Raw genomic sequence first — 27,894 nt, forward strand, 5'->3', positions numbered from 1 at the left:
GCCCATCAATTCAAGTTGAAAAAATAACTCTGAAACGCTGTCCATTAGAAGGAAATCTAAAAATAAAATTTTCTTGTTTTCTGACACCTGAACTATAACATCACACTTCTTTTGAACATAATTATTAGGCCCGACTCTAGCTGATGGGTTGATTCAGATCTCTAACCAAATCTGTAGGAGACAAAACTCGACTATGCAGTTGGCATGGAGAGACCTGGATGACCTGTCAGATGAACCTGTAATCTAGGTAGCCCGACACAACCCGTTAAAGATCCTTTTTTAAAGAATCCAAAAAATTAATCTAAAAATAATTAGGCTAACATATGTTCTTAGACCGGAAGATATTTGCTTATGTTGTCTTAACAAACAAAAAAATCAATCCATAAAGACCTAGACCCCACGTACTTTTATAGAGTTTGAATGCACCTAGACTCACATATTTTTTTAGAGTTGAAAAATATTTGCTTGTGCGGGTGGAACGAATTTTTTGGGTGGGTGTTTTTCACATAGGTAGCCTGATGTAAAGAAGCGCAATCAGAGGTTTCTTCTTATACAATCCAACTTTATAAATGTTTATATATTTTTTTTTATTGGTTATTAGTCCATATTTTCTTATACAACATATATTTATATTAAAAAAATAGATATGAACTCCAAACGAGACTAGTTTCACCCTTTAAAATTGATATAATGATACCTGGTTAGCACTATATATATATATATATTATCAGATTTAATTTTTTCAATATAAAATTAGAAGCTCATTATTATATATACTTTATATTCACAAGAAGAAAGTTGTATGTTTTCAAAGTAGGATAATAAATCTATTTTCTTTAAATACTCTAACTTAAAAGTAAAAGATAATATTTTTTTAATATGGGATAAAAAAATATTTTAAAATAATCTTTTAAAGTTTATTATTTACAATATATGTAACCTACATCCATATGGATTGTTTCTTAACTTTTTCATGTGAGATATTAAAATCTCAAACATTTTTTTTTATTTTTTAGGGTTTACCCAGGTCAACTCGTGTGACCCGGGTCCTAACCCCTTAAAGTTTTTTTTTATTAATTCTTTTAATTTAATTCTTCAACATTATGTTGATTAGAAATTGAACTTCATAATTTATTGTTTATAAGTTCATCATAGCCTCGTGATTTGGAATATAAATTTAACAGATTAATTCAAGTTGATCTAATTTGTCACTATTTCCACACACACACATATATATATCTTAAATTTTTTTAATCAAATTATGTATTTACTAGTAATTCAAATTGTTTTAAAATCTGATAAGTTGACTGGATCATATCCAATCAATCCTTATATTATTTAAAAAATTATTTTTATTAGTAATACTTAAATATTTTTTATATTAAAAAATTGATTCAACGTATAACATAAAGCTGCAGTAATCTAGTTTATACAAAAACAAAAAATTGAAGTGAAGAACATGCCCTTAACATTAAAAAAATTAAATAAAAAATAGTATGAATTTGTATAAATTTTAAAATTAAAAAATTTAAAAGTTTATTAAAAAATAATATAAATAATATTTTAAAACTTTATTGGAATATATTTCAGTTTATTTCTAATTTATAGCCCGTTGTTCTTGGAGTTCTCGAAGTCTGACCTTTACCCACCTGGATATGCATCTGCCGTATCTGACAAGTAAGAATGTGAGGGAGAAGACATTGAAGGCGGCTTCCTTTGGGAGACCTTTTTTGACCTCGTGATGTTTTAAAATTCTTCCACCATGGAAGTGTCTTTTAGATTCCAGTATCGTTTTGAAATTGTCAACTTTCATTTCCGTATGGTATGTTTGTTTTTGTGTATTAAAAAAATTTAAATTTTATATCATATTATTTTTTATTTTAAATTAATATATTTTTAGTATTTTTAAATTATTTTAATACACGGATATCAAAAATAATTTAAAAAAATTTAAAAAATATTATTTTAATATATTTTTAAATTTAAAATACTATAAAAAATAACCGTAACAACACTCTCAGACAGATTACATCTGAACCAAGCAATTTTTATTATGATTATCCATATATATATATATATATATATATTTGAAAATGTTATATTTTTTTTTCTATTACTAACGTAAAGCTGGCTGAATATCCATTTTAATAAACAAAAAATAGAAAATAAAAGGAGGAGGGAGGAAATCTTCCCTTTACAAGAACTGCTCTCTTAATTGTTGCAATTTGCATGGGTATAATAAGGCTTGGAAGCCTATCTGTGTGCACGAAGTCAAAACCTTAATGGTGTTTGGTTTTAAGATTTAAAAGGCCCACTATTGACTTGGATAAATAATGGGCTTGTTGCAATTATTTTGTATATTAATGGGCCATTGCTTTCTCTGCAGAAATGTCACTCAAATCAATTTTATCAAAGAGTGAAAATGACATGAGTTGAATATAAAAACAAGATTTCATTCAAATGTACCAGGCTAATTTTCTATTAAAATATATAATCCAAACATAAATAATTGTAAAAAATTTTAGTGAGTTAAAAAAAATGATTGGGTAATAATCATCTGATTTCTAGTTATAAAATTTAGACTAATAGTGTATTAATTTAGAACTCGGCCAACTTTGAACATATACAAGTTTTGATTAAAAAAATAAAAGCATCTCGGTCAGATCTAGTAAAAAACTAGGGTCAATTCATGATCTGATTATTCTGGGATAAAACTCAATCAAAACTCATTAAATTTTTTTAAAAATAAATTATTCAAAACAATATCGTTTTTATTATTTTTTAAAAAAAATTGAAGAGTCAAACTATGTTGATGCTCAGAGCCATGATCTTTACTCTAAAGTTAACATTCGAGTGCAATTTTATAACTTTCATATATAATACTTGGTGATTCTCATATATATATATATATATATATATATATATATATATATATATTCTCATGTCTAGTCGAGGATGGCTCCTATTCTTGTAAAGCTTTGTGGTTTATGAGCGATGATTCAAGCATTCTCAAGGAGGAGTAAGATTTTATTGGAAGCAAGCAAGTATCTTATTCATTTCCAGTTCTGTATGGTGAGGCTTCTGCTTAACGATAAAACTATAAGCTTATGTGTAATCCAAACATTTTGGGTGGGCTTTGATTTTTCTACAAAGGAGAATCGGATTTTAGATTTGATTGACAACCTACCTCTTGGATATTCTTTCATGTAGTGTGTAGTGGTATATATCTTGAACAGGAGAAAAATATTATATATTCTTTACTTGTTTATTAATTTGTCCTAGCTAGCTGTTCAAAATATATCTATCTCCTTTAAAATCCTCACACCACATCCATGTGGGATGTGGAGCCTTGCAATTTTACGATTAAGCTCTAGATGATAAAAAATGGAGCTCTTATGCTAGTTAGGGTTGGCTTTCACATCATTTTGTCAAACCCAATGCATCAAATAAAGATTTAAGACGGGTTTGACAGTGAACGGTAGAGTGATTTAAAAAAATATTTATTGTTTAAAAACATATTAAAATAATTTTTATATTTAAATCTTAAAAAATATTAAAATAATATGAGTGTTTGGCCAGCTTATACACACCTCCAGTAAACCTAAAATTTATGAGATTTGAATTGGTAATATCTAGAAAGCAATTTCAAAATTTGAATAAATCTATTTTTTATTTTTATGAAATGTGGGGTTGGAGCAAAGGATTTTTTTATATATACAAAAGAATTAATATGTATGAATGTTATTTGAAAACATAAACCATCATAAATTTATGTTAAGTCACGGTACGTAACGAAATTTATAGGACTGTAATCGTTGCTCTTTCAATCAAACGGTAGGAGAGAGAGGCAACATATGTTATCAAGACAAAGACAACAACACTTGTTTACATGTCTGTGTAAAGACAATGGAGAAATCGCCAAAGGATGATGCATCATACCCATGAGATAGATTTGACCTTATAAGGCCAATCAAAAGTTTCGGCTATGGTGGAGACCTTTTGCGTGGAAAATTACAAGGCTCAATGAGCTGAATGAATGGTGCCTTGCATGTGTGCTTGCTGAAAGCTATCTCTATAGCTTAAGCATTGAATGGCTTTAGACATTTTAATGCTTTTGTATAATATCATACAAATTCAAAGAGAATAATATCTTCATTTATAGTATTTAATCAGTGGATTCCAGATCATGCACGATTTTATATATAATATTGTTTTATTAGAGTGATTAGTTTTAGTTTGACTCGATTTTTTCTGGTTTTGGTTTAAATTTTGAGATATCAATACAAGTGAATTTGTTATCTATATTAAAGTTTTAAATTTGAATTAAAAGCAAATTGGTACCAAGTAAGATTTCTTCAAATAGAGGATGGTATCAAACATGGAAGGTTTACTAAAGACAATATCGAATTCAAATTCGATCTCCAGATTAGCTATATAATGCCTTAAAACAAAATCAAGTCATCATGTCCAGGCTGGATCGATGCATTTAATTAGATTATGAGATGGAGCTCTCTAGTCTATAAGCTCTGAGTAGCATTAAGCTAGTTTGGTGCCAGAAAGGCAACTGGATTGAGACACGGTCATGATCAAGTTTTTAATACCATTTATCTGTTTTAAAACTTGACCCCACTCCACAGCTTGATTTGTCAACTAGGTGATTTGATATCTAGGTTTTAATAGCTAGGTTAACATTTGTTAATTTTTATTTTATTTTTTTTATAAAATAAAAAAAAAATAGATGTTTCGAGTTTAAAAATTATAATTTTATATCATTGAATTTGTTTTTTACATTTTTCGTCGACGTGAGTGGGAACAGACAAAAATGACGGACTTGTTTCACCAATTGTTCTTTTCCATTAAAAACTTTTTCATTAGTTTCTTTACTACTTCAATCATAATATTTATTACATTTGATCCAACTTAATTATGTATTATCTTTTTTTATTAAATACCGTTACTTGATATTTAAAAAAATTAATCCATTAATTCAATAATAACATTTTTTTTCCTTTTAAAAAGATATTGAATATTTTAAAGTGATTTAACTCTATATTATTTTTTTTCCCACACCCATTACCATTATAAATTACTATTTTAATCTATAATTTGTTTTCTTCATTTTCACTTTTTTTTTCTTAGTTATTAATTTTTTAACTTAGTCTTTATATTATATGTTTATTGGGATATAAAGTTGATAATTTATTTTAATTTACCTTTTATATGGTTATCGCGGTATTAAAAAAAATATCTCAACATCAAATTGATATAAAAATAATATCATAGCAATGCAATATAGTCTATTTATTAAAAGTTTAGTTAAATGAAAAATGATTTCGAAAAAACTAGGTTATTACATTCTTTTTTTTTTTAATAGAACTAAATCATGTGATCATCTATTATTTTTTCTATCGTATAGTTAAAAAAATAGTTTTGAAAAGAAAACATATTATTAAATTTTAGAAAGTCTATAAGTCTGTTCATGGGTTTTACAAGTTTAATTTTTCTATTTTTCTTTAAATTTAATTTTTTATTTATTTTATTCTTTAATATTGAGCTAATCAAGAATTGAGTTTTATAATTTGTTTCGTTTATCTTTCTATAAAGTTATCATAGCCTTTGAAAAAAAAACTCAGTATTGATTTAACACTTGATTTTATGATTGTCTATTTTTGTTATTATATGGTTAGATAAAAAATAATTTAGAGAAAAAAAGTTATTAATTCTAATGAAGTTCATTATTTGATTTGCAGGTTTGACATATTGACTTGAATTACTCAATTCGCGGGTTTGGCGAGTTTACCCATCAAACTTGCTATGTTTTTTTTATTTATGTTTTGGTCCTTTAATTTTTTTATTCCTCTCTTCTTTAATATTGAATTGGTTGGGAAATATAATTTATGGTTTATTTTTGTATACTTTTTATAGGTTATCATGAACTCAAATAAACATCATTTTTAGGGTTGATAATTGATTTTGAAAGCCTGTATTTTTATCATGAAATTAAATAAAAATAATTTTTAAAAAACAATAAAGTTATTAAACTCATTAAAGCCCATGATCTAGGTTGCAAGGTGATCGAGGTCAATTCAATTCAGCATCGTTTCAATATTTTAAAAAAATTATCATCTTAATTTTTTTTTTTAAAAATATATCATATTTTTACCAGTCATCCAAGTTATTTTTGAACCTATTAGATTGATTGATTCACTTTGGAATAGCTCCAACACGGTTTAATTGAAAAGTTAAGTTAATCATATAGCTGAGTTGATAGATTTCAAGATTAAACTGTTTGATTGAATTTAATAATATTGAAAAAAAATCTCTTAATATTCTTTTTAAAATAATCTGATTCGCAGCGTGATTAAATTTGCTATTACATATTCTAAAATATGTATTAATTTAATAATATCATATATGATAAATATTTATTTGGCCGAGTAACTAAGTGTTATATAACAAAAATATAAAAATAAATATTTTATATATTTTAAAAATAAATTAGAAATATAAAATTAAAATGAACCCATAATAAAACTTTTTATAACAATTAAAAATGAGGTAATGGTATTGAAGATTCTAGTGGCATCACCCATCCTATGGGCAAGAGGTGAAAACCGGTTCATCATTATTGAAAGCAAAAGAAAGCACAATTCTCTCTCTATCCATCCGCTACAAACCAAAGTTGGCTTTTTTTAAGAGGAGGAGACCAGATCATAGAATGGCATACGTCAGCAAAACCCGAAATCAAAAGGACAGATATAAAATAAGAATTGATTCAATAAATCTTATTTAACTTTTTTTTTTAAATGTTGTTTTAATTAATACATATCAATTCAAGTTAATTTTTTAATTCATGTTTGATATTGTAACGTAGAATAATTTTTTTTAAAAAAATTTTACTTGAAGATATATATAATTTTTTTTATTTTTTACATGAATGCATTAAAATGATTAAAAATATTAAATTATTAATTCTTTTAAATAAATCACATTTTTATAGAGGGTTCAAAAACAGAATTTATCAGACATGCTATTGGCATGGTCAGATTAATAATTTTGCTTTATTTTTTTTTAATATTAAAACCATGTTATTTTAAGTGTAAAAAAAAAAAAAAGAAATTCCTTTATGCCATTAATCATTTACTACTCAAAAAACAAACACAACAATACTATAGAAGTTTCTCCTCTAACCCAACCCAACTTTCTTTCTGTCTAAACTCTTCCTTCTAAAGCTCAAATCTTTTTCCACTTCCATTGATAAAAAGACAAGCTTTTGTTGTTTGAAAGCTCATTATTTGATGAAGAAAATCTTGGTGAAACTTTTTGTTACAAGTTTTGAGGTTTAGATCAAAATGGGTATTGTTTACAACAAATTTTTTGTTATTTTCTTGTCCAAATTTTCTGTTTTGTATCCTAATCTTGTCTAGATCTGTTGATGGTGTGTTCAGTTTTTTTCTGTTACTAGAAACAAGAAAGCCCATTTGTCTATATTTTTGGCAGGTCATAGTGATATAAATATATATTAAGACAAATCTTTCTTGAATTTTGAAGAATTGAAGTTTGATCTCGAGAGAGGGGGATCAAGAAAAGGATGGATATTGATGATTTTAGATCAATATTGGAGAGTTCAGGTGTTGACGTTTGGACTTTTATTGATACAGCAATTGATGTGGCTTCTTTGGATTTTGGGTCTGAATTGAAGAGAAAGAGAGATGATATTGTGGCGAGATTATTTGCAGCATCAAGCTCATGTAGTAGATGTAGGGACCGGAGTTTTGATGATATTGACATTATCAATACTGCTAATGGGAATGGAATGAAGGATCTTGCAGAGAAAGAGAGTAGCCATGAGGAAGAGAAAGGGGGAAGGTTGTATGCAGATTCTCCAGTAACACCAAGGTCCGTTAATGGTGATGGTGATGGTGATGATGAGGAATTGGATCCGTTTGGAGGGTTGTTTGATGATGAGCCGAAGAAGATTTTGGATATCAAGCAACAGCTTGAAGATCTTGACCAGGTTTTGATTTATTTTTTTCGCTGCTTTTTAGTTGGGGGGTGTTTGGTTTGACTTTGGTTTCTTTTTGTGTTTTAGCCTGAAGATTCTTTGGTTGATTTGCTTCAAAGTTTAGCAGATATGGATATCACATTTCAGGCACTTAAGGTGATTGCTTGAACAATTTTTCAACTTTTATTGTTGCTGTGTTTGTTCTTGTTGGTGAATTTTTTGTTGCTAATTTTCTGGTTACTGTTTAATGATGTGTAGGAGACTGATATTGGAAGGCATGTGAATCGATTGCGAAAGCATCCATCTAATGATGTTAAGAGATTAGTGAAGCAACTTGTCAGGTATTGAAGATACTAAGTTGTAGAAAATATGAGTTTCTGGCAGTTTCTTGTATGATCTGCTTGAATGAAGTAGCAGTTAAAATGTTTTTCCTCTTGTGGACTTGGTGATTGTGTCCAGAAAATGGAAAGAAATTGTAGATGACTGGGTGAGGTTGAATCCACACGGAGAGCGTGCATCCTCTGGTTTAATGGGTAACATTCATCATCATTCACAAATTTTCTTTTCTGGGAAAAACTGGTTATAAAGTGGAATAGAGAATTAAAATTGAAGGGATTAATGAGTTACAAATGGAAGTTAACGAGCATTTTTCTGCAGCTTACGGGGACTCACCTCAGCAGAAGATTCCCCAGAATGGTCGTCACCAGGTGAAAGACAATCTTTCCTTGTGCCATTGAAAAGTTGTTGAAAGTGCCAAAAATTCTCCCTTCTGTTTCCTTTCTAAGATTCTGTTTTTTCAGGTTCCTGATTTTGCATACTCTCCCAATCCTCACAGTGAGTGAAGAATCAGTTTCAAAGTTGGATTTGGTTTATATTTCATTATCCCTTTGCCTTTGATTAATCTGCTGTCTGTTTCCCTTCTATTTGCTAATGTCTTATGTAGATGGGAGTTCTGGATCAGATAGGAATAATTCTGAACCAGAAAGAAAACCGAAACTGGCTCCTCCTCGAAATGAAGCTCTGACCAAACCTATTAAAAAACCAGTTCCTGCATCTTCATCTGCTCCGCACAATGTACAGGTATCAAGCTTATGCATTTATGTTTGCCTAAAAGAAGCAGAACAAGAGCATCCCAAATAGCAAATTTATATAGTTTACCTGTTCTGAAGATCACAGAGTCATTGAGATCACCATTTCACTGATTTTTTCAAGGACTTGATATCTATGGTTTTGTAGAGACAAAGAGAACAACCGAAAGAGAACAAATTTGATGCTGATCAAAAGTTTGCCTCGGCAAGTAAAAGGCTTCAAGCGAATTATAAGGAAGCTGAAAATGGTTTGATTTCTGTTCCTTGTTTTCTGTGTGAATTTGGTTTTCTGAAGTTCACATTGTACAATGTTACTCATTGGTAATTGGTGTCATGTTGCTTTGCTTTGTGAAGCCAAAAAACAAAGAACAATTCAAGTGATGGACATTCACGAGATACCGAAACCCAAGAATAAGAATACCTTCTTTGCAAAGAACAGAGGTGGTGGTTCTCATCAAGGGAGGCACTGGTGATTCTTGGCAAAGAGATCACACAATGACCTCCATACTTGAAATCTAAGGACCTGTGGGGGGCACTGGAAAGCCTGAGTCCGTTTTATCCTTTTATATTGTTTCTTTAAGAGGGGAAAACCTCTAATTCTTTTCTTATGATAAGAAAAAACCCTTAATTTAGCTCATTGGAAAATAGGTTTTTGAGGTTCTCATTTGAAAACAAAAGGAAAGCAATATTCCTTAATTTGCCCTCATCCCCCGTCATAGAAAGAACCCTTCAAGGAGCTCATAAGAAAATAGAATACTGTTGAGGTTCTCATCGACAAACTGCCATGTGAGTGACGAGACTAATTGGCCTAGTTGGACATTGTTTTTTCGGTATAGATAAAGTTTTTCTAAGGTTTGTCTGGATTCTTCCATCATTAACTTGAGCATAACAAGGAAATTGTTTACATCTCCTAGATTATACAACGACACCAATTGCTTTACTTATGATAATGATAATTAAAGCTCAAGGACTTTGGTAGGTCCAAGATGGTGGGGATTGGGTTGTTGATGATGGGGGAGGAAAGGTTTGCACCTGCCATTATCCTAATATTAATGGGTTTCTTGAAAAAGAATGGATGGGGGAGTGCTAGTCAAATTGCCTTAACAGGCTGCCCATTGCTTCCTTTTGGAGACTGCTTTCCTTGAACACCTGGACTGCTATGCTTTGGTGGGTTTCAATTCCTTTTTTGAAAATCTGTTATATGAATTAGCCTTTTCTTCTTTTTTTTAACTGTTTTTTAGCAGAAAAGTTAAGGCTTCATAGCTGTTTCCCAGCCACCAAGTAAAGTCACCAAGCTTGTAATGACAGGGCTGATCTTAGTCAAATTGCCTTAACTGGCTGTCCATCAAATAAGGTCGTCAAGCTTGTAATGATACGCGGCAACCTTGTAATTTACCAAAAACATGGGTATGATTAAAAGGAAAGAAAAAAATGTCATGATATTATCTATTTTTTCACAATAATATATATCCAAAAATTGAAGAACATGAAATTCCCCTTCCTTTTTCAAAATAAAATAAAATTATGGGATCCGACTTTGGGACTTTATACTCATAAGGAGTACTTTAAGTGCATAAAAATATTTCTAAATTGCTAATACATGAATCACAGACCTAGGGGGATCATTTTTGTTGAATCTTTTAGTCCTTGGATCTTGATTATTATTGTAACTTAATCCTTCATGTTTGAAAATCTATAATTTAATCCTTTAACTCTCATGGAGTATTGTATTGTTATAATAAAAATGTTTTGTTTTTTCTCTGGATCATCACTATATATATATTTTATAGAAATTTAAATTGTTAAAGGGCAAATTTGGAATTGAAAAGAACCGTTAATAAGAGTTGAGGGACCAAGCTATCGATTATTCAAACACAAAGGATTAAATTATAACCATGTTTAGAAAATCGAGGGATTAATGAATAATTTACTCTTTCTTTTTCATCAATACCAACTTCAACTATTGTATACAGTAGAGCGTGAGGTAATAAAGATTATTTTTCATATATTTTTTTTTTCAATTTTGAAGAGGATTAAATTGACTAGACTCCCACTCATCCAAATCTAGCAATGTTACTAATATGTAAAGAAAATTAAATGGAGTCTTTTGGATAATGTTTGATGAGAGAGACTTCTCGGGAATAGTTCTGTATTGTGCTCGTTGATGCTGATTGATTGCAAAATCATGTAAAACAACATGAGCAGGGCACAGAAAGCACTGAATATGGCTGTGTTTACATCTTTCCTGCTGGTTTCATCATTTGAAAACAAATCAATTACGTAGTTATTACAACCAGCTTGGCTGGATGCTAAAGAAAAATTAACTTAAATCGAAGAAGTTTAACCTAATTAAGATCAACCAACAATCCAATCAATTCAGTCAAAATCATGTTCAATTTATTATTATTTTTTAAATGATATTAGCTTGATTTAAAATTATTAATTAACTTGTAATCTTGGAACGCGAGATTTAGACCAAGTTTAACAACTTTTATCAACACTGTCAAAAAATTTGCCACATCACTTCCCCACTCATCGACTGTTATTACTCGTGCAGCACAGCAACTACAAGACAGAAGAGAAGACCACTGCTCTCCTACTGTAATGGCCATTGAACTGAGTGATTATAGATTGGTCCTAACTAGTCTATCCACATGCATGGAGCTGATCTGTTAACAAGGTCTTTGGCCCTTGGTTAAAGAGTGCTTAAGCTCCCAAGGTAATCTAACCAACTTTACTGGTATGGCAAGCACGTTGAAACATGAAAAATCTGATATAATCTTTACCATATGTGATAGATGCTCATGAAGGAGTTGAATCGGAGAAACCAAGCTACTTCATCAAAGCACAAGGAGAAAGAAGAATATTTACTAACAATTAACAGATAGTTAGGTAGAAGAAAATCATAGGTGAAAACCCTGTTAATCGACCTGGAAAGAAAAACGCAAATATAAAAGTAAATGAAACTAACGGGCCACAAGCATAGACTTTGACCGGAGATTTATCTAGTGTGGATGGGAATAATTCCTCATTAACAAAAAGATCTATAAAGCAAAAGTATATTGATGATAGCCATCTCAATTCTCAATCTGGAACAAAATCATATACACTGACTGCGTCAATAGGAGAAAGCCTCAGGGTTCCTTGCATGTAGATTACATCTGTGCAAGCTTAGAATATAAAATAGATATATACATTAAAGGTGATTCAAAGGTATTATCTCCCCACCTATAATTATTTCCCGCGAGCACAAAAAATAATTATAAAACACTTGCTGAAAAATGGAGCTAAAGGATAAACAAACCCAGGGAGTGTTGAAAAAGGGAATCTCACCTTTGCTAACACTCCACAGGAAGACCTTGGTTGCATTTACTTCTTGAGACCTATCAACCTTCCACCCTAGACTCATTTGGTTTCTTCAAGCTAACTAATATGCCATCAACTAGCGACTCTGTTTTGTTCTCTACAGGATCTGCAACAAAAGAATAGCTCTTTTGAGGTCTTTGTGAAGTTTTGATCTTCGTGCCTGGTCTGGATGAATAAGATGACCTCAAACCATTTGTGAACGAATCAAGCACGCTTTCCAGATTTTCTGGCTGATTCTTATCGTCACCTTCCTTACTGTCATCCCATGAATCAAGCATTTGCAGTAGTGAGCTGTTTTCATCAATAAATCCAGGCTTTGCTTGCCCTCCAGGACGAGTTACCACACCAGACTCTTCTGAATCTGAATATTCATCATCCGAGAGAGGAGATTCATATTCAGGATATGGTTGCCTCATTCTTTCACCTCTTCTTTTCATCCTCAATGCTGATTGCATTGCCATTTTTCCAGAACCCGTGTTGTCAACAGGACCAAGTTCTTCCCATGTAGAGTCCAATTCATCATCCTTCTTTGATGCATCAAACAACTCACTTTCTGAACTTGTATTCTTAAGAGCAGCTCTGCCTGTGCTTGAACGTTTAGCCATTTCATTGCAAGGAATGATAAGATTGGATTCTATTTTCACCCCAGGCATTATCTGAAGGAAGGATGCCAACTTGGGGTAACCGAGCTTTTTGGCATCAAGGTTATAGCCATACCTCTCAAGGAAAAGCTTTCTAAATGCGTCCATATCATATCCTCCAGGAAATTCCTTCACTATCTCTTTGACAAGCTTTTGACAGTCACCTATTATCTCACTCCTAGACCTTTCAGAAGGGTTTTTATTAACAGAGACAGGTGAGGACACTCCAGTGTGAGAAATGCTCTGACTCTTTTTATCTCCATGTCCTGGTTGTCTCCGCAAGTCAGACTCTGATAGGGCACTCATAAATATTGAACTCAATCCATTTGAAGCACGAGAATCACCCACAGTACTCTGTGCAACAAACCAAGAGAGCTTGAAAGGGAAAGCTTCAGATGGACATTCTTCTACCCATTTCTTCTCCGATATTATCATATCCACCAGTTGAAGGACATCACTTTCACTCAGAGATCTAAGAACCAAAGGTCCTTCCTTTTGCAGATTTTGCGCTAGCTGTTCCCTGACAAATCACAGACAACAGGAGTATTAACATATGACACTGGCTGCAACTGCAGTTTTTGTTTTTCTACATGTTCTAGATATAAAAATCAATATTAACATACTACTGTACCAAGCTCACGAGAGAAAACATTTCATCAACCTCTAAAAATCAATATTAACATACTAGGGAAAGTTTTTTTTTTCCTTTTTAAGGTTATTCACGTATTAAGATTAAAACATTTCATCAACCTCTAAAAATCAACCCTTTCTAGAAAATTGAAAGAAAAAAAAAACATAACCTGTTTAAGGATTTCAACTTCTATAAGAAGAACAGGACCTGACAAAAACAGAGTAGATTTCACGAGATAACCTAGCAAGTTTTCTGAGTCTTAAGAAGATGGAAAGTTTTGCTGGATGAATAAAAAAAAGTCAAAATAGCAAGCAACAAGAATAATTATTTTGCAAAAAGTAATTTTTTGAGAAGAGTAAGGAGTTTGATACGCTTTTCCTGATGCCTTTCAGGTCTTACTGTATGTGGGTTTCTGGTTTTATATTTTAAACTCCTCACTTTGGTAAAGAAAGAAATTGAACCACTGGATGACATAAAAACTGAAGTAGTTAACTAGCTACTATTACTAGAACTGTTAAAATAGAACAATAAAACAAGTAAAATTCATAAACCTGGTCCTGGATTGTGAGATAACAAGTGATCCTCTCTTCATGACAATAAAAGATTCCATTTCTCTCCAAAACAAATCCTCAGAAAAAACCTCAGGTTTCCCCGCATCACTCTTCATGTGCCCATGTATTACAGTACGTTGATCATTTGATGCATCTGCACTATCTCCCCCAAATTTACACCAATCCAATATCCGGTTAAACAAACCTGAACTTTTCCTCAATATTCCAGCATGTGGTTCAGAACTTGTAGCAGTTTTATTCTCCCAAGTTGTTTCCACAGTGGGATCCACTGGATCATCACCCTGAGATGTAGAATCCACGCTTTTTTTCTCTACATTCTTTAGTGGGCTCTCACTGGAAGGATCATGTTCTGCCAAAGTGTTCTCATTTTTCTTCACCAAGTTTTCTCCAGAAGATTCCACTAGAACATTCTCGCTTTTCAATTCTGAATCATCAACCTTGCCACCAAACAATCTTCTCCAGAATTTCCTAAAAAAGCCCACTTCAGTTGCAGAAACTTGTTCTTTCACAGCAGGCAGATGATCCTCAATCATCTTTGCATTAACCGTTTCTGCCTTTTCAGCAACTGCAGGGGGTTGTTCCATTTGTTTTGAAGGCTGGGGCTGTTCCATTTGTTTTGGAGGTTGTTGAATATTCATTTTGACAGACTTCTCAGCAAGAGAGGGTTGGTGCACATTTGTTGGGGGCGCTTTTAAATTTGGCTTAAGAGAAGAAGGCAACGACAACTTCCCATCCACAGATCCAGAAGCAGAAATGTCCTCATCATTTGACTTTGAAGACCTGGTAATGTGTTGCCTTCCATTGTTAACAGCAGTAGGTGTAGACTTGCATGGATTGAGCTGAAATGGTTCAGGAGCTTTTGTAGGGGCACAATGTACAACAAATCGACCATCACCATCACTCTTGAGCCTCAATATATGTGGCATGGATAAAAGAAAGCAGGAGAACTCTTTATATCCATACAAGTCTTTATCAACAGGCACACTACTTTTTGCCAACTCGCTTTGAAGGTCAGTAATTGACATTCCTTTTGGACATGAACTCAAAATGTGACAAAGCTGCTTCATAACTGCTTTCGGAATAGGACGAACTGCAGACTCTGAACCCTCAGTTTTATCCTTGACCTTCAAACATGTTGGTTGCTCAACAACTGCAAAGGGGTCTTCCAGTGGTCCCTTATAATGGACATACCAAGAGGCAAAGGGACCATCAGGGGGTTGGTTAAAATGCTTTCCAGATAGGTTTTCCCCTTTGACCAAAGAATCCCACTGCCACATGATGCTTGCAGCACTGCAGAGAACACTAGGGGCAGTATCTTTAGCAGCAAGCAATATATTGTAGTTGTTCATCCTCAAACGGTGTAGAACATTTGCAAAGTCCCTATCACCAGAAATCAGAAAAAGATGGGCAGGTGGCGGATTTTGGGAAACCCAACACATAAGATCAACGAGAAGAGACCTGTCAGCACTGTTCTTTCCACCTGCATAACCAGAAATTTTGCAAAAGCGGTAGAGCCATTAGAACACTGAGTAAATTTCAGGACATCAAGGTATTTTCTTGAAGATCAAAAAATCCTACACTCTCAGCCATTCTAACAATTCTAATGAACCTGCAATTTCCTCAACGCAAAAGGCATTAGCTTTTCCACAACACACCATTTAGCATTTTTCATTCCCGGTATTTGCAGAAACTCATAAAATCATATCCCAGTAGCACATTCAGCAACATAATACCAGTTAATTTTTCCCTTCTTATTTATGACACACTTTTCATCAAATAAAAACATGCATAACTCTAATACTCAACTCAAACTTTTCACTTGAAAGAAAAAGAAATCCACTTGCCAAAAACTCACAAAAAGCTTGAAACTTTATTTAATAAACGGCCAAAATTAAACAAGAATATTCACTATCAGTTTCACCATACACAAATATCCATTAACGTTTCCATCGATTCACCAGCTTAATCAATACCCAATTCCAATTCTTTTCACATACCCCACAAGAAAACTACCACCAGTTATGAAAAAAATACACAAGCCAGAAATTTTTTTTTAAAAAAAATCCAAGATGATCAAAGAAAAAACCATTAGGAATGTGCGCCAAGTTGATCCCAGTCGAAGAAAGTGCTTCCTGGTTAGCCCTTGAAAGTTGCGAAACATCACCAAAAGCTGTAATTTGAACAGGCCCCTTAATCCCATTACCCCTAAGAGCTGCAGTAATAGCTTGAGCCACTCTAAAAACATTAACCCCACTTGGCACATTACAATTCTCAATATCCCACCACACTGAAACCCTAACATTTTTCGAGTCGGAAAGCGAATGAGAGTAGGAGTAATGAGGTGCTAGTGATGATGTTGAGAAGTGCGAGATGAAAATTGAATATGGCAATAATGGTGAAGAAGATGGGTTTTTTGAAGTAAGTGAAAGGAGGGTTTTTGAAGAAAAGGGCTTGGAGATGATCATAGTTTAGGTTTAGGTTTAGGGTTCTTTTAGGGTTTTGATTCAATCCATGATAGGGTTTTTGGTGATGGTAGTGGTGAGGGTTTTTCAACTTTGTCGAAAGGAAAACACTCTCACATGGTGATAGAAGAAGAAAGGATAGAAGTGTTAAACCCATTGCAAAACCCTAACTCACGTGCTTTGCATGTGGTTTAGTGTTATTGGATTACGGGCTACATGAAAATTGGTCCATAGTTTTGGGTCTAATGGATTGGTTTTTCTATATATTTTAGATCTATTAGGCTATAGTCTCCTAGCCTGTTTTTGGGCTCAAAGTTCACAAGTGCTTGGTTTGGATTGTCCATCGTCTCCTCCCATATTCGTTCCAACATGAACTAGCTAATCACACAAATTATTGCACAATTTGCCTATTAAATCTTGCACTGTGAATGCAGCTCCAGCCCTTACTGGCACCATCTAGGCAACCTCCTCTTGTCGTGCACCTTGTACACATTTGAATCCTAAAAGAAGAGAGGATGTTGAAATAAAAAAAAAAAAAGTTGGCGAAGCTCTAAAAAAACCTTATAAAATTCTAAATATAAAAGGATTGATTTGATGGTTGAGGGGTTATATTTCTTCTTTAGTATGTTAGAGTTTACCAGTCAGGTTTTGAAAAGTAAAATTCTCATAAATCTTATAATTTTTATATAAATATCTCGTGTTGGATTATCATAAAAAGACTAACTTAGTTTCACCGTGCGATTGACACAAAAATTAAGGATGGATCGAATATATAAAGAGTGTGGTCATTTGACTCTGTTAAAATTTTAAAAAGTATATATATAGTTAAAATTGGGTTAGGAAATAAATTTTTACACTATTTCCTATTTAAAAGAGCACAAGTTTGCATATATTTACTATGTTAAAACTATTATAAAACAAATAAGTCAGGTTATTTGAGTACTTTCAATCAAAAGATTTCACCATATTTATGAAAACAAAACTCTTATGTGATTTTATTTTTAACTTTATATTTATCCGCAAAGAAATAAATTATAAAATTTCAAATTTCTCACCAAATTTTAAAAGATCCGCTACTAATAGGATACACTTGATTTTAGAACAAAAAAATAAATAAATAAAAAAAACGAAAGTTCCTTAGTTGGTTTCCTCTGATTCTTCTTAGAGTTACTATCTCTTTTAGGAGAGTAGTCTCGCTTGGGTGATCGACCTTGTCTAGGGAAGCTTTCTTCTTGTTTGTCTCTGGTAAAATGGAAAGGACCACGACGTAGTGTACTCACCTCTTCAATCCGTATGTTGTTTTCCATGGTTCTTTTTACTCTCAGAGCGTATAACACACTCCATAAAATTTTCTCCTTTACTCCATTGATGAGGGCTTCCGAAGCTACCGGTTCCATCAAGTCTTCAACTTTAAACATTTCTTCATTGAATCATTTAAGATATGCCCTAGTAGATTCATTCTTTACTTAGGTGATTCCAAAGAGTTTAGTTGAATTTTTTTTGACTGGGATGCTTATGATGAAGCGTGCCACCAATTTGGTGCAAAGATCATTAAAGTTGATGATTGAAGCTGGTTTCAAGTTGTATTACCATACTCTTACTAAGCCTCTGAAAGTTGTAGGGATGATTTTACACATGGTATGATTGTCCTGAACAACTAGTTCTAGATTGCAGTGTATGTTTTGTATATGTTCCTTAGGGTCTATAAGTCCATAATAACTGTCCGAAGCCATTTTGGTGGTAAGGTAATCTCTAGGTATGTGCGTGTATAGAACCCGTATACACAGAGGGGAATCTCTAATATGATAAGTAGTGTAAACACCTTCGTTTATGAGTTCTTCTTCTGGTTTTTTATTGTGTCTACTTCTATCGGGTTTAGGGAAACTTCATGCCATGCATATGTGTTGTATAGAATGACGTGATGGGTGAACTGCCTTTTTCTCACATTGTCCAGATGGACGCCTAGAATAACCACTTCGTGCCCTAGTGATTTAAGGACATGAATGCTTTTTGGCATGTTTTGATAACTTCTAAAGTTGAGTGTCCTTTTTAGGATCATTTTGCCCACACTCCTCTAGATATAATAGTCATCTATGGACACTGGGTGAGGTTTTTATCATGGAGGTGAGTGTTAAGATGCGACAATTTATTGAGGGGGAGCTGTAAGTTGTGGTGGTGGATTCTCTCTCACTTATTGGCTTGCTAGGACTGCCTAGATAAGGAGTTGTATTTGTTCCACCAGTTGTTAAAGAATCAATTGTATGGGAGCTAGGATATCTGCTGTAGTAGGAAGATCAGTAATTCATCCTATTCATAGGATGTTTTGATTTCTGCCATTAATAATTGTACTCAGGGGAAAATGTTTTTATGGCTTTTATAGAGTTTCTCATAGACAACGCCACTGACAATGTTAAAAATTTAGGAACATAAAAAGAAAAAGGTTTTTTTTTTTTTTTTTTTGAGATAATAGCTGATTTATATGTTAAGTATTTAGATTTCTTCCCAATCTAAAGAACTCCAAATCTACTAAGATAGTCTTAGATACTTGCAAGAAAAACAATCCCAATTAGGGGAACTTTTTATCCTCAGATAATAAAGTCAATATCTTATCAAATATCAAGGTTGAATAGAGTTTAAGATTGTGAACCTTATATTAAACAAATGTAACCATCGATGATTATAAAATAATAGTAATAATAATAATAATAATCAAGTGGTCAAAGAAATTGGCTATCAAGAGACGTTGCTGCCAATAGAGGCGAAGCTAGAATTATTTATTAAGGGGGCCAGGGGGCCAAAATTAATATAACAAGATATATATTTGTTTTAATTTATTGTACATGAATTGTAAAACAAAACTTGTATAATTTAGTTTTATTCAGATAACTTACTACAAACATATAATGACTTTATTATAATGTAAAAGGTTTGGAGCAATACTAAATTGAGTTAAAGTAATGAAGTTAATTTCATCTTCATAATGTATCCATCACTTTAATGTTGTTGGTCTTTATATCTATCAAATAACTTACATATTTATTTTAATTGTGCTCGTTGTTCTTTCATAAAATAGAAATCATCGATTATCATATCAATTGTGAATCTTTCATCAATTTCTTTTTTTCATATAGACAATCAAATAATTTACAAGAAAATCATCTTCCATCCGATTGCGAAGTCTTGTTTTAATAATCTTTATTACTGAAAAAATTCGTTTAGTAGTTGTTGTCGAAACAGGAAAAGGCAAAATAAGTCGAATCAACCTGTCAACTAGCAGATAAATTGTTGATTTTTTTGTTTCAACCAATCCTTGACATAAATCAGCAATCAATGACATGTTCTTTAACTTTTGATGATTGGGTACATGATTGGATGACATGTTCTAAAATCAAAACATATATTGTGAGAAAAAATTGATAATTTTGGTGGTTCTGCTTAAAACAAAATATAAAAAAAAAATCTAAGCATAATCAAAATAAAACAATAAAATATATCTAATTAATTAAAAAAAATTACCATAACAAGAATTCAAAAACACAATTGGTAGAACTAGCAGATTTGAGAAAAACAAATGAGCAAAAATGGTATAATTATATATATAAAAAACCTCATTAAATTATTAACAAACGTCTCAAAATAAAAAAAAATAGATTTTAAATTTAAGTTACCTTGTTTTATTTGATGAAAGATAAATTAATTGGTGACTCTTCTTCAATCTTTTTGTAGAAAAATTTTATTCATGATTTGTGTTTTCATTAGCTGCAATATTTATATTAGGGTTACATAAGGTAATGACCTTATATTTTTTTCTTTTCACATCGGTCAAGAGTAAATAAAAAATTAAAAGTAAAGTTCCATTTAATTACTGTTAATAAGGTCACCTTTTTAAAATTAAAAATTCTATCAATCAAATTTTGCCATGTCATTTTTATTTTTTTTAATATAAAAATAAAGTAAAATTATTATAAATGACTTGGAAAATAATTTGTGTGTGTATCTTGGTCAATAAAAGGAACCATACATGGAACGCAACCACCTAGAACAGGGGCGGAAGCAATGGGGGGCAAGCAGGGGCCCGGGCCCCCCCTGCAAGACATTTTGTTTTTAATTGCTAGGTATTATTGGGTAATTAATTGTGAGGAGATGTTTTATTTTAAAGAAGTAAGCCTGAAATTAAGTATGGCTTTTTACTTTTGATTTCTTTTGAATTTACTTTTGATAATTGTGGGAAAGAAAAAAAATATAAAAATATTATTTTGTGAAATAAAAAATAGAGCCATCAATTTACTATAATATAAATCCTGCGGCCGATTAAAAACAAAAATAAAAACATAAATCACAAGTAAAATTTTTCTACAAAAAAATTAAAGTAGAGCCACCAATTAATTTATCTTTCAACAAACAAAATAAGGTAACTTAAATTTAAAATCTAATTTTGTTTTGTTTTGAGATGTTTGTTAATAATTTGATGATGTTTATATATATATATATATATATATATATATATATATATATATAATTCTATCATTTTTGCTTTTTTGTTTTCTCAGATCTGCTAGTTCTATCAATTGGTTTTTTGAATTCTTGTTATAGTGATTTTTATTTTCTAATTAATTAGATATATTTTATTGGTTTGTTTTGATTATCCTTGGATTTTTTATATATATTTTGTTTTTAGTAGAGCCACCAAAATTATCATTTTTTTTTCTTACGATATATGTTTTTTTTTAGGTTGAATCATGAACAAAATAAGAAGAATTGATTTTTTTTTTAAAAAAATCAATATTGATAACTCACAACTTACTGAACGAGCTTTTTTAGTGATGAATGTTGTTATAACAAGACTTCGCAATCGGATGGAGGGTGTTTTTCTTGTGAATTATTTGATTGTCTATATATAAAAAGAAATTGCTGAAAGATTCACAATTGATATGATAATTAATGATTTTTATTCTATAAAAGAACTATGAGCATAATTAAAATAAATATGTAAAAATCATTCTTTATTATTTTTTGTTTTATTTCAAAGTTTATCAAACATAAATAATGATTCTCTTTAGCTAGTGTTTCTTATATACTTTGTATGTTTATATTTGATAGGTATAAAGACTAACAACATTAAAGTGATAGATACATTATGAAGATGAAATTAATTTCATTACTTTGACTCAATTTGATATTGTTCCAAACATTTTACCTTATATAAAGGTCATTATATGTTTGTAGTAAGTTATTTGAATAAAACTAAATTATACAGGTTTTGTCTTACAACTCATGTACAATAAATTAAAACAAATATTATATTTTGTTATATTAATTTTGACCCCCCCTTATAAATATTTCTAGCTTCGCCCCTGACCTAGAAGACAGAACAAATACAAAGTTAAAAATTAAAAGGCAAACCTATTTGGCAAGGGAGAGTTAACACCTCCAACTCACACTTAATTACCTAATAAAAAAATTTAAAATATCTTGGAGAGGCCTGGACCCTACTTGCCCCTTCCTTAGCTCCGCCCTTGGTTTTGGTGGCTGTGGCGATTATCGCCTCCTAGAAGCAGAAACAATGTATTCATTGATATCAAGCAAGGTTGTCAATTCTGTTTCGTTCCGTCCGGAATGGCCGAAACATTCTATACTAATTCAAAAAACAGAACAAAACGGAACAAATTTCATCTCATTTTAAATCTCGGTCCGTTCCGGATTTTTCGGCTAAATTCCACCCGAAATGTTCCGGTTTCATTCCATATGTTCCGTTCCGCTCTTGAAAAGCTATTGAATCAAATTGAACCTTGCTCAATTTCATTAATTAAACCACCCGATTATAAAAAAACTCTTTTTCATTACTATTTTCAATAACAATGATATTAATAGTAATATTGAAAATTATTATTATTATTTTCATTAACAATAATATTAATTTTTTAAAATTAGATTTATCACTAATATATATGGTTTATATTCATGTTGTTTTTTTTTCATGTTTATATTTTGTAGGAATTTGAGCAAAACAAAGGATGTTTTAGATTTCATTAGACACTTGATAACATTGACCTAACTTTATATTTAAAATATTTTTGTTAAAATATTTTACTTTCATAATATTTTGATATTTTGTTTAAGTTAAAGATATATTTAATCTTGACTATTTAGAAATATTTTAAATTTTAAAATTATATTTGTTTGGCATTGTGTTTGTATTACATAATATATATATGAACAATACAATCCCGAAAAAGCACGTCAAAACACTCCGATACTGAAACATTTTATTTCAATTAAAAAAAATAAAATAGTTACCGAAACGGAATTGAGAGCCTTGATATCAAGCCCTAGATTTTAAGTTGCCGGTGCAATCTTTCCTCAGCGCACACTTACCCGATGCAATGTGAGGACTGATTCTTTGGACCCATCAATGCTTTTCTCTGCTTTTTCGGTTACTGTAATGGATCTATTAATGAAGTGGAATTGACATTCTCTTCATATGCCATAATTAAATTCTTTCGTAAGAACGTATCAGCACACATTCAATCAATCATCATATATACAAATCTTTCAATATTTTGATAAAATATAACGCATAAGAATCACATTGCTTCAACAGGCCAAAGAATCGATGGAGGTTAGTGCATATTCAACCTCGAATGAAGTGTTGCGTTTCAATTGGCTATAGGATAGGTTCATGATGGTTCCATGATGATGCATGGGTCACATAACAAGGTGGTCCTCATTCAATTTCCTTTTCAAATCTTTTGAATCTTTAGTTCTTGGTTCAGAAAATAATATATACAAGTAGGTCTTTTGCATGGGGTGTCAACATCAATACATGGACTCTAGACGTGATGAATTATCACTTGTCAAGGTCTCCTTGTCAATGCTCAAAGCTTTCTTTTTTTTCTTTTGGCTTGTATACTACACTCTCTTCATTTTGATTTCTCTCTTTTTTTATTCTTGAATTGGACGGCAGCTCGCATTCTCTTGAATATGGAAGTGTATGGCATTTGCTACTTTATGTCTCTTGGAATTTCTTTTGGTATTTTCAGCGTAGTTTTGAAGTATAAAAAATAAATCTTCCAATTAAAAAAAAAAGTTATGTGCATTTACATCAAGACTAATAAATAATAAATAATTTTACTTCAATTAAATAAATAAGCTATATATATATATATATTCTTTTATCAAACCTAATTAGCCCAACCTAGTGGCCTATATAGACTGGGGATCAGTTTAGAAAGGTTTTTTTTTTTAAAAAATAAAATTGGAATAGATGTTTACCTAATCAAACTGGAGTGAGTTCTGATTGAATTAACCTTAATTTTTTTTTTCTAAAGTAATAACATTTTAATTTTTATGAATAAATTCACTGATACGTGAGTTTACCTAACTAACCTGGACCTAGGCTTTGGGGTTAGAGTAGACTTCGGCCGGGTATGAAACTCTGCCGTCCACCATAAAAATTGAAAAAGAAGATTTAAGATTAGTTTGACCTAAAAGATAAATTGTGAATCAAATTATGAGTTGTAGATATACATCTCCGACCTCCCTTTTTTCTCTTTCGAGTGTCATAATCACCTGATGATCAATCAACTCACGCTTCATAATTAAAGAAAGACTTTGTGGTCTGTGATTTATAGACATAACTTCATTGATTATGTCACGAATATAGAAATTATCAAGTTAATATTAAATATTACTTTTTTAAATAAAATAAATAATTTTTTAAACAAAAAATATCTTTAAAAATAATTTTTATCACAATTTCAAATATGCTCTAGTTATATTTAAAATTATCATTTAGAATGTTTTTCAAAATATATTTTTACTTGATAATACATTAAAATATATTTTTATATTTTATATATTAGTATATTAAAGTAAAAAAAACTAACAATGTTAATTTTAATTTTTTTAAAAAAATTTAAAGGTTTCAGAAAGTATGATAGAATATAAGTCGGTGAGTGTTGAAAAAAGAAAGAGTTGATGGCACTGGTCTAGCTTCTCGAGGAAATATCCACATTCCTTGGTTTTACGTGGAGGGAAATTTCTGCTTTACGGCTGGATGTGTGCTCTCGTGCCAAAATCGATACTTCAAGGCACGTTTGTCAAGAGAGACATTCAGGGAATGCTGGATGGAGACAAGAGACGGGACGTTTACAAGAATGATGGGTTTTCTTATCTCTTATACCATCTTTGTTAACGTAGTTTCCATTATTTTTCAATTTTTTTTTAAATATATATTAATAATATTTTATAAAAATTATTTTTAACATCAACATATTAAAATAATTTTAAAAAAATAAAAACATATTAATTTAAAATAAATAAAAAATAATTTTTTTTTTATTTTTTTAGATATTTTTAAAACATAAAAACAAATAATTCCTAAATCTTCTCTTACCCGTTCTTAATATATAATTTTTAATATTTACTGGTTTTTATCATTCCCTTCTCTCTTTTGTTAGTCACATTAAATGGATGATAATAATCCATCCATATCATTTCGTCTCCTTATTCTTTAACTTTACCATACTTTTCTCTCTTTTTATCGATCATTGTTGACAAATATATCTTATTACATCTATTTGTTGTTGCGTTTTAAAAATATTTTTGAAAAAATTTAAAATTTTTTATTTTTTTCTTTACTTAAAATTAATATATTTTTAGTATTTTTAGATCATGCGCAGATATAAAAATAATATTTTTAAAATAAAAAATATTATTTTAATATATTTTTAAATAAAAAACACTTTAAAAAACAAAATAATTATACTCCCACACACACGGATGTTAATGAATTTGCTTTGAAGCTGGCCATGGAAAAGATACCGGCTTTCTCACTTGTATACAACTGGATTTCTGAGTTATCAACATCTCTTTGCCTTTGCCTTTAAACCTAAAGTTGTTGTGTAGCCATCACAACCTATTTGTCACGTCAAAAGAATCCAATATTTTTCTCATTTCTTGGTAGGGAGATCATTGATGAGCATCGCTCTTTTGACACCGACGTGTCTTCAGCCATCCTATACTGAGACTAGGAGAAGTAGTACTCTAGTTTTTCATGAAAAAAAAATAAAAATAAACGAAGGTGTACGTACGTAAGTATGTTTTAGGAAAAAAGTTATTAGTCTTATTAAAATTTAAACCCCCCCCCTCCCAAAAAAAAAAAAAAAAAAAACCTCAAATGCCGGTGTTCCTTGCATCGAAAGAAATTCCACCATTAACCTCTCTACCCTGCAAGACTTGCAACAAGAATATGCTTCACTATGGTTTCCTACTGCAAATTTATCAGTCGATGCTTCCATGGTAGCGGAATAAAAATTGTTCGACCATTTGATTTGTTGCTTTTTGGTACTGTCCCTGATACGATGCAATCAAATTTTTCTTACAAAAGAATATTTGATCGATCTTTCATGAAAATTTAATCACATTCAATGTTTCTAACTAACCATATATATTATGTTGACCATGTTCAAACAAGATTTGGGGCCATACGTCGGAGTCCTTTTAATGAGAAAATGATGCTATATCTTGAATTAGCATATTCTAATAATGTGTATATCTCGAAGAAAACGTGATCATTAAACCGTGTAGACATTTCAAAGAAGATTCAGGGATGCGAGTCTTTTTTCTGACCACTAGATGCTCTCTTGCTTTAACAAAAGCTGTTGCTATCTGTCTCTCAATCATCCATAAAACTTGAGATTGACGCCCCAAAGAAGAAGAAGAAGAAAACTAGAAGGAGAAAAAAAAAAACTTGAGAATTTGAAGGCAATATTGCTGAATCTCACAACCACGCATATACATGATATGGCTAAAAGTCACACATGCAAGTGGGTGTCACCCTTGGTCCTTTGTTATAATATTTGATTAAATCAAGTATTTTACTTACAATTAAACATGATTTCCATTTCATACTAAATGCTATGTACTATGATGTTATTGGATGTAGGGTCTTAAAAATTATAGTAGAGAGGTTTAATTGACCTAAATTAAAGGACTACACCTTTTTCCTTTTCTTTTTTCCATATGTATGTCCACATGTTTCATGGGTTTAACAGGGGTGAAGAGTCCATTTGTTCCTTATCTTTATTATACCACATCCATTCGATGGGTGAAGAGTCCATTTGTTCTTTATCTTTATTATACCACATCCATTGGATCTTGTTGTTAATCAAGTCATATCTAAAACCTTACATAGAAAAATTAATATTTTTTATTGGCGAACCGAGCTGATGCGTAGTTTCTATACAACTGGTCCCTGTTGGAACAGGGGATACTCTAATATTTAAGTTAATACTTGTACATATGTATGGAGAAAATAATAAACAAAAAATAAAATAAAATATAAAAGGTGTAAAGAAGCATATCTAAGCGTTGCAGGATCGTGGGCCTGGTATGCCAAAAAAACATTGTACTCCTTGGTTTGGAAACTAGGTGTACCTATACACCCAAACTTGTAATTTCTTCATAGAGAATGGAATTGTGTTATTGGTCAACCAATATGGCTCATTAGTTAATGTGATATTGCATAATTGATTCTATGCCTGATACGTGATTGAAGAAGAAGTTGGTGTATTATATATGTGAGAAAAAATATATTTATTTTCACTGGTGTTTATATATGCTAGTAGGCATAGCAAAAATATAGCTATTGGTGATAGAAAAAATTTATATGTGAGACAGAACAATTATATGTGTTGCGTATTAAACTTGTCATTACATTATAAGGAAGGAATGTGAGAGAACAAGATAAAGAGAGAATAAAAATGTAGTGAGAGAAAAAGAAAATTATATCTATTGCTACGTGAGGCCTAGACGAATGGTCGTTTGTGCCTGAAGACCAATAGGTTTGATCGCAGAAGCCTAGGTAGGTGCTAGCGCCTCGTCACTCCGGCTAGTCCTAGGCAACCAAGGTTGTTTGGGCCTTGACCTAAACAACTCAAATATTTTTTTTAATACATCAATTGTCCCGCAAGTCTTTTTAAAAATGTATTTGAAAGATTTAGTAAACAAAAATGGGGGATGAAGACTTGATTTGTATAGATGTTACATATACGTTTATGTGAAAATATTCACTTGAAAGAAAAATGCACACATCTTTTATGTTATGCATGCATTTGGCTTTTGTTAAC

The 27,894-nt window shown here is 31.2% G+C and overlaps 2 protein-coding genes across 3 annotated transcripts; one reads left to right on the plus strand and one right to left on the minus strand.

Moving 5' to 3' along the window:
* The first annotated feature begins 7,135 nt into the window (after positions 1–7,135).
* On the plus strand, positions 7,136–9,944 carry LOC118055347 (probable mediator of RNA polymerase II transcription subunit 26c). 2 transcript variants are annotated; one of them, XM_035067226.2, is made up of 10 exons: positions 7,138–7,356; positions 7,501–8,017; positions 8,093–8,161; positions 8,264–8,346; positions 8,465–8,538; positions 8,663–8,712; positions 8,806–8,839; positions 8,949–9,085; positions 9,242–9,341; positions 9,448–9,944. In XM_035067226.2, exons 2-10 carry the CDS (start codon positions 7,592–7,594, stop codon positions 9,564–9,566), a joined length of 1,092 nt encoding a protein of 363 aa, XP_034923117.1. In that variant the 5' UTR covers positions 7,138–7,356; positions 7,501–7,591; the 3' UTR covers positions 9,567–9,944. The 2 variants fall into 2 exon arrangements, with proteins under 2 accessions (XP_073267857.1, XP_034923117.1); XM_073411756.1 differs by lacking the exon at positions 9,448–9,944 and having other exon boundaries at positions 7,136–8,017; positions 9,218–9,341.
* A 2,194-nt stretch (positions 9,945–12,138) lies between these two features.
* Positions 12,139–16,900, minus strand: LOC118055346 (uncharacterized). Its single transcript, XM_035067225.2, has 3 exons — positions 16,390–16,900; positions 14,283–15,783; positions 12,139–13,620 (listed from the first exon to the last, which is right to left on the minus strand). Exons 1-3 carry the CDS (start codon positions 16,766–16,768, stop codon positions 12,480–12,482), a joined length of 3,021 nt encoding a protein of 1,006 aa, XP_034923116.1. The 5' UTR covers positions 16,769–16,900; the 3' UTR covers positions 12,139–12,479.
* Between the last annotated feature and the right edge of the window lie 10,994 nt (positions 16,901–27,894).

This window comes from Populus alba, chromosome 1 (assembly GCF_005239225.2).
Source record: "Populus alba chromosome 1, ASM523922v2, whole genome shotgun sequence".
NCBI lineage: Eukaryota > Viridiplantae > Streptophyta > Magnoliopsida > Malpighiales > Salicaceae > Populus > Populus alba.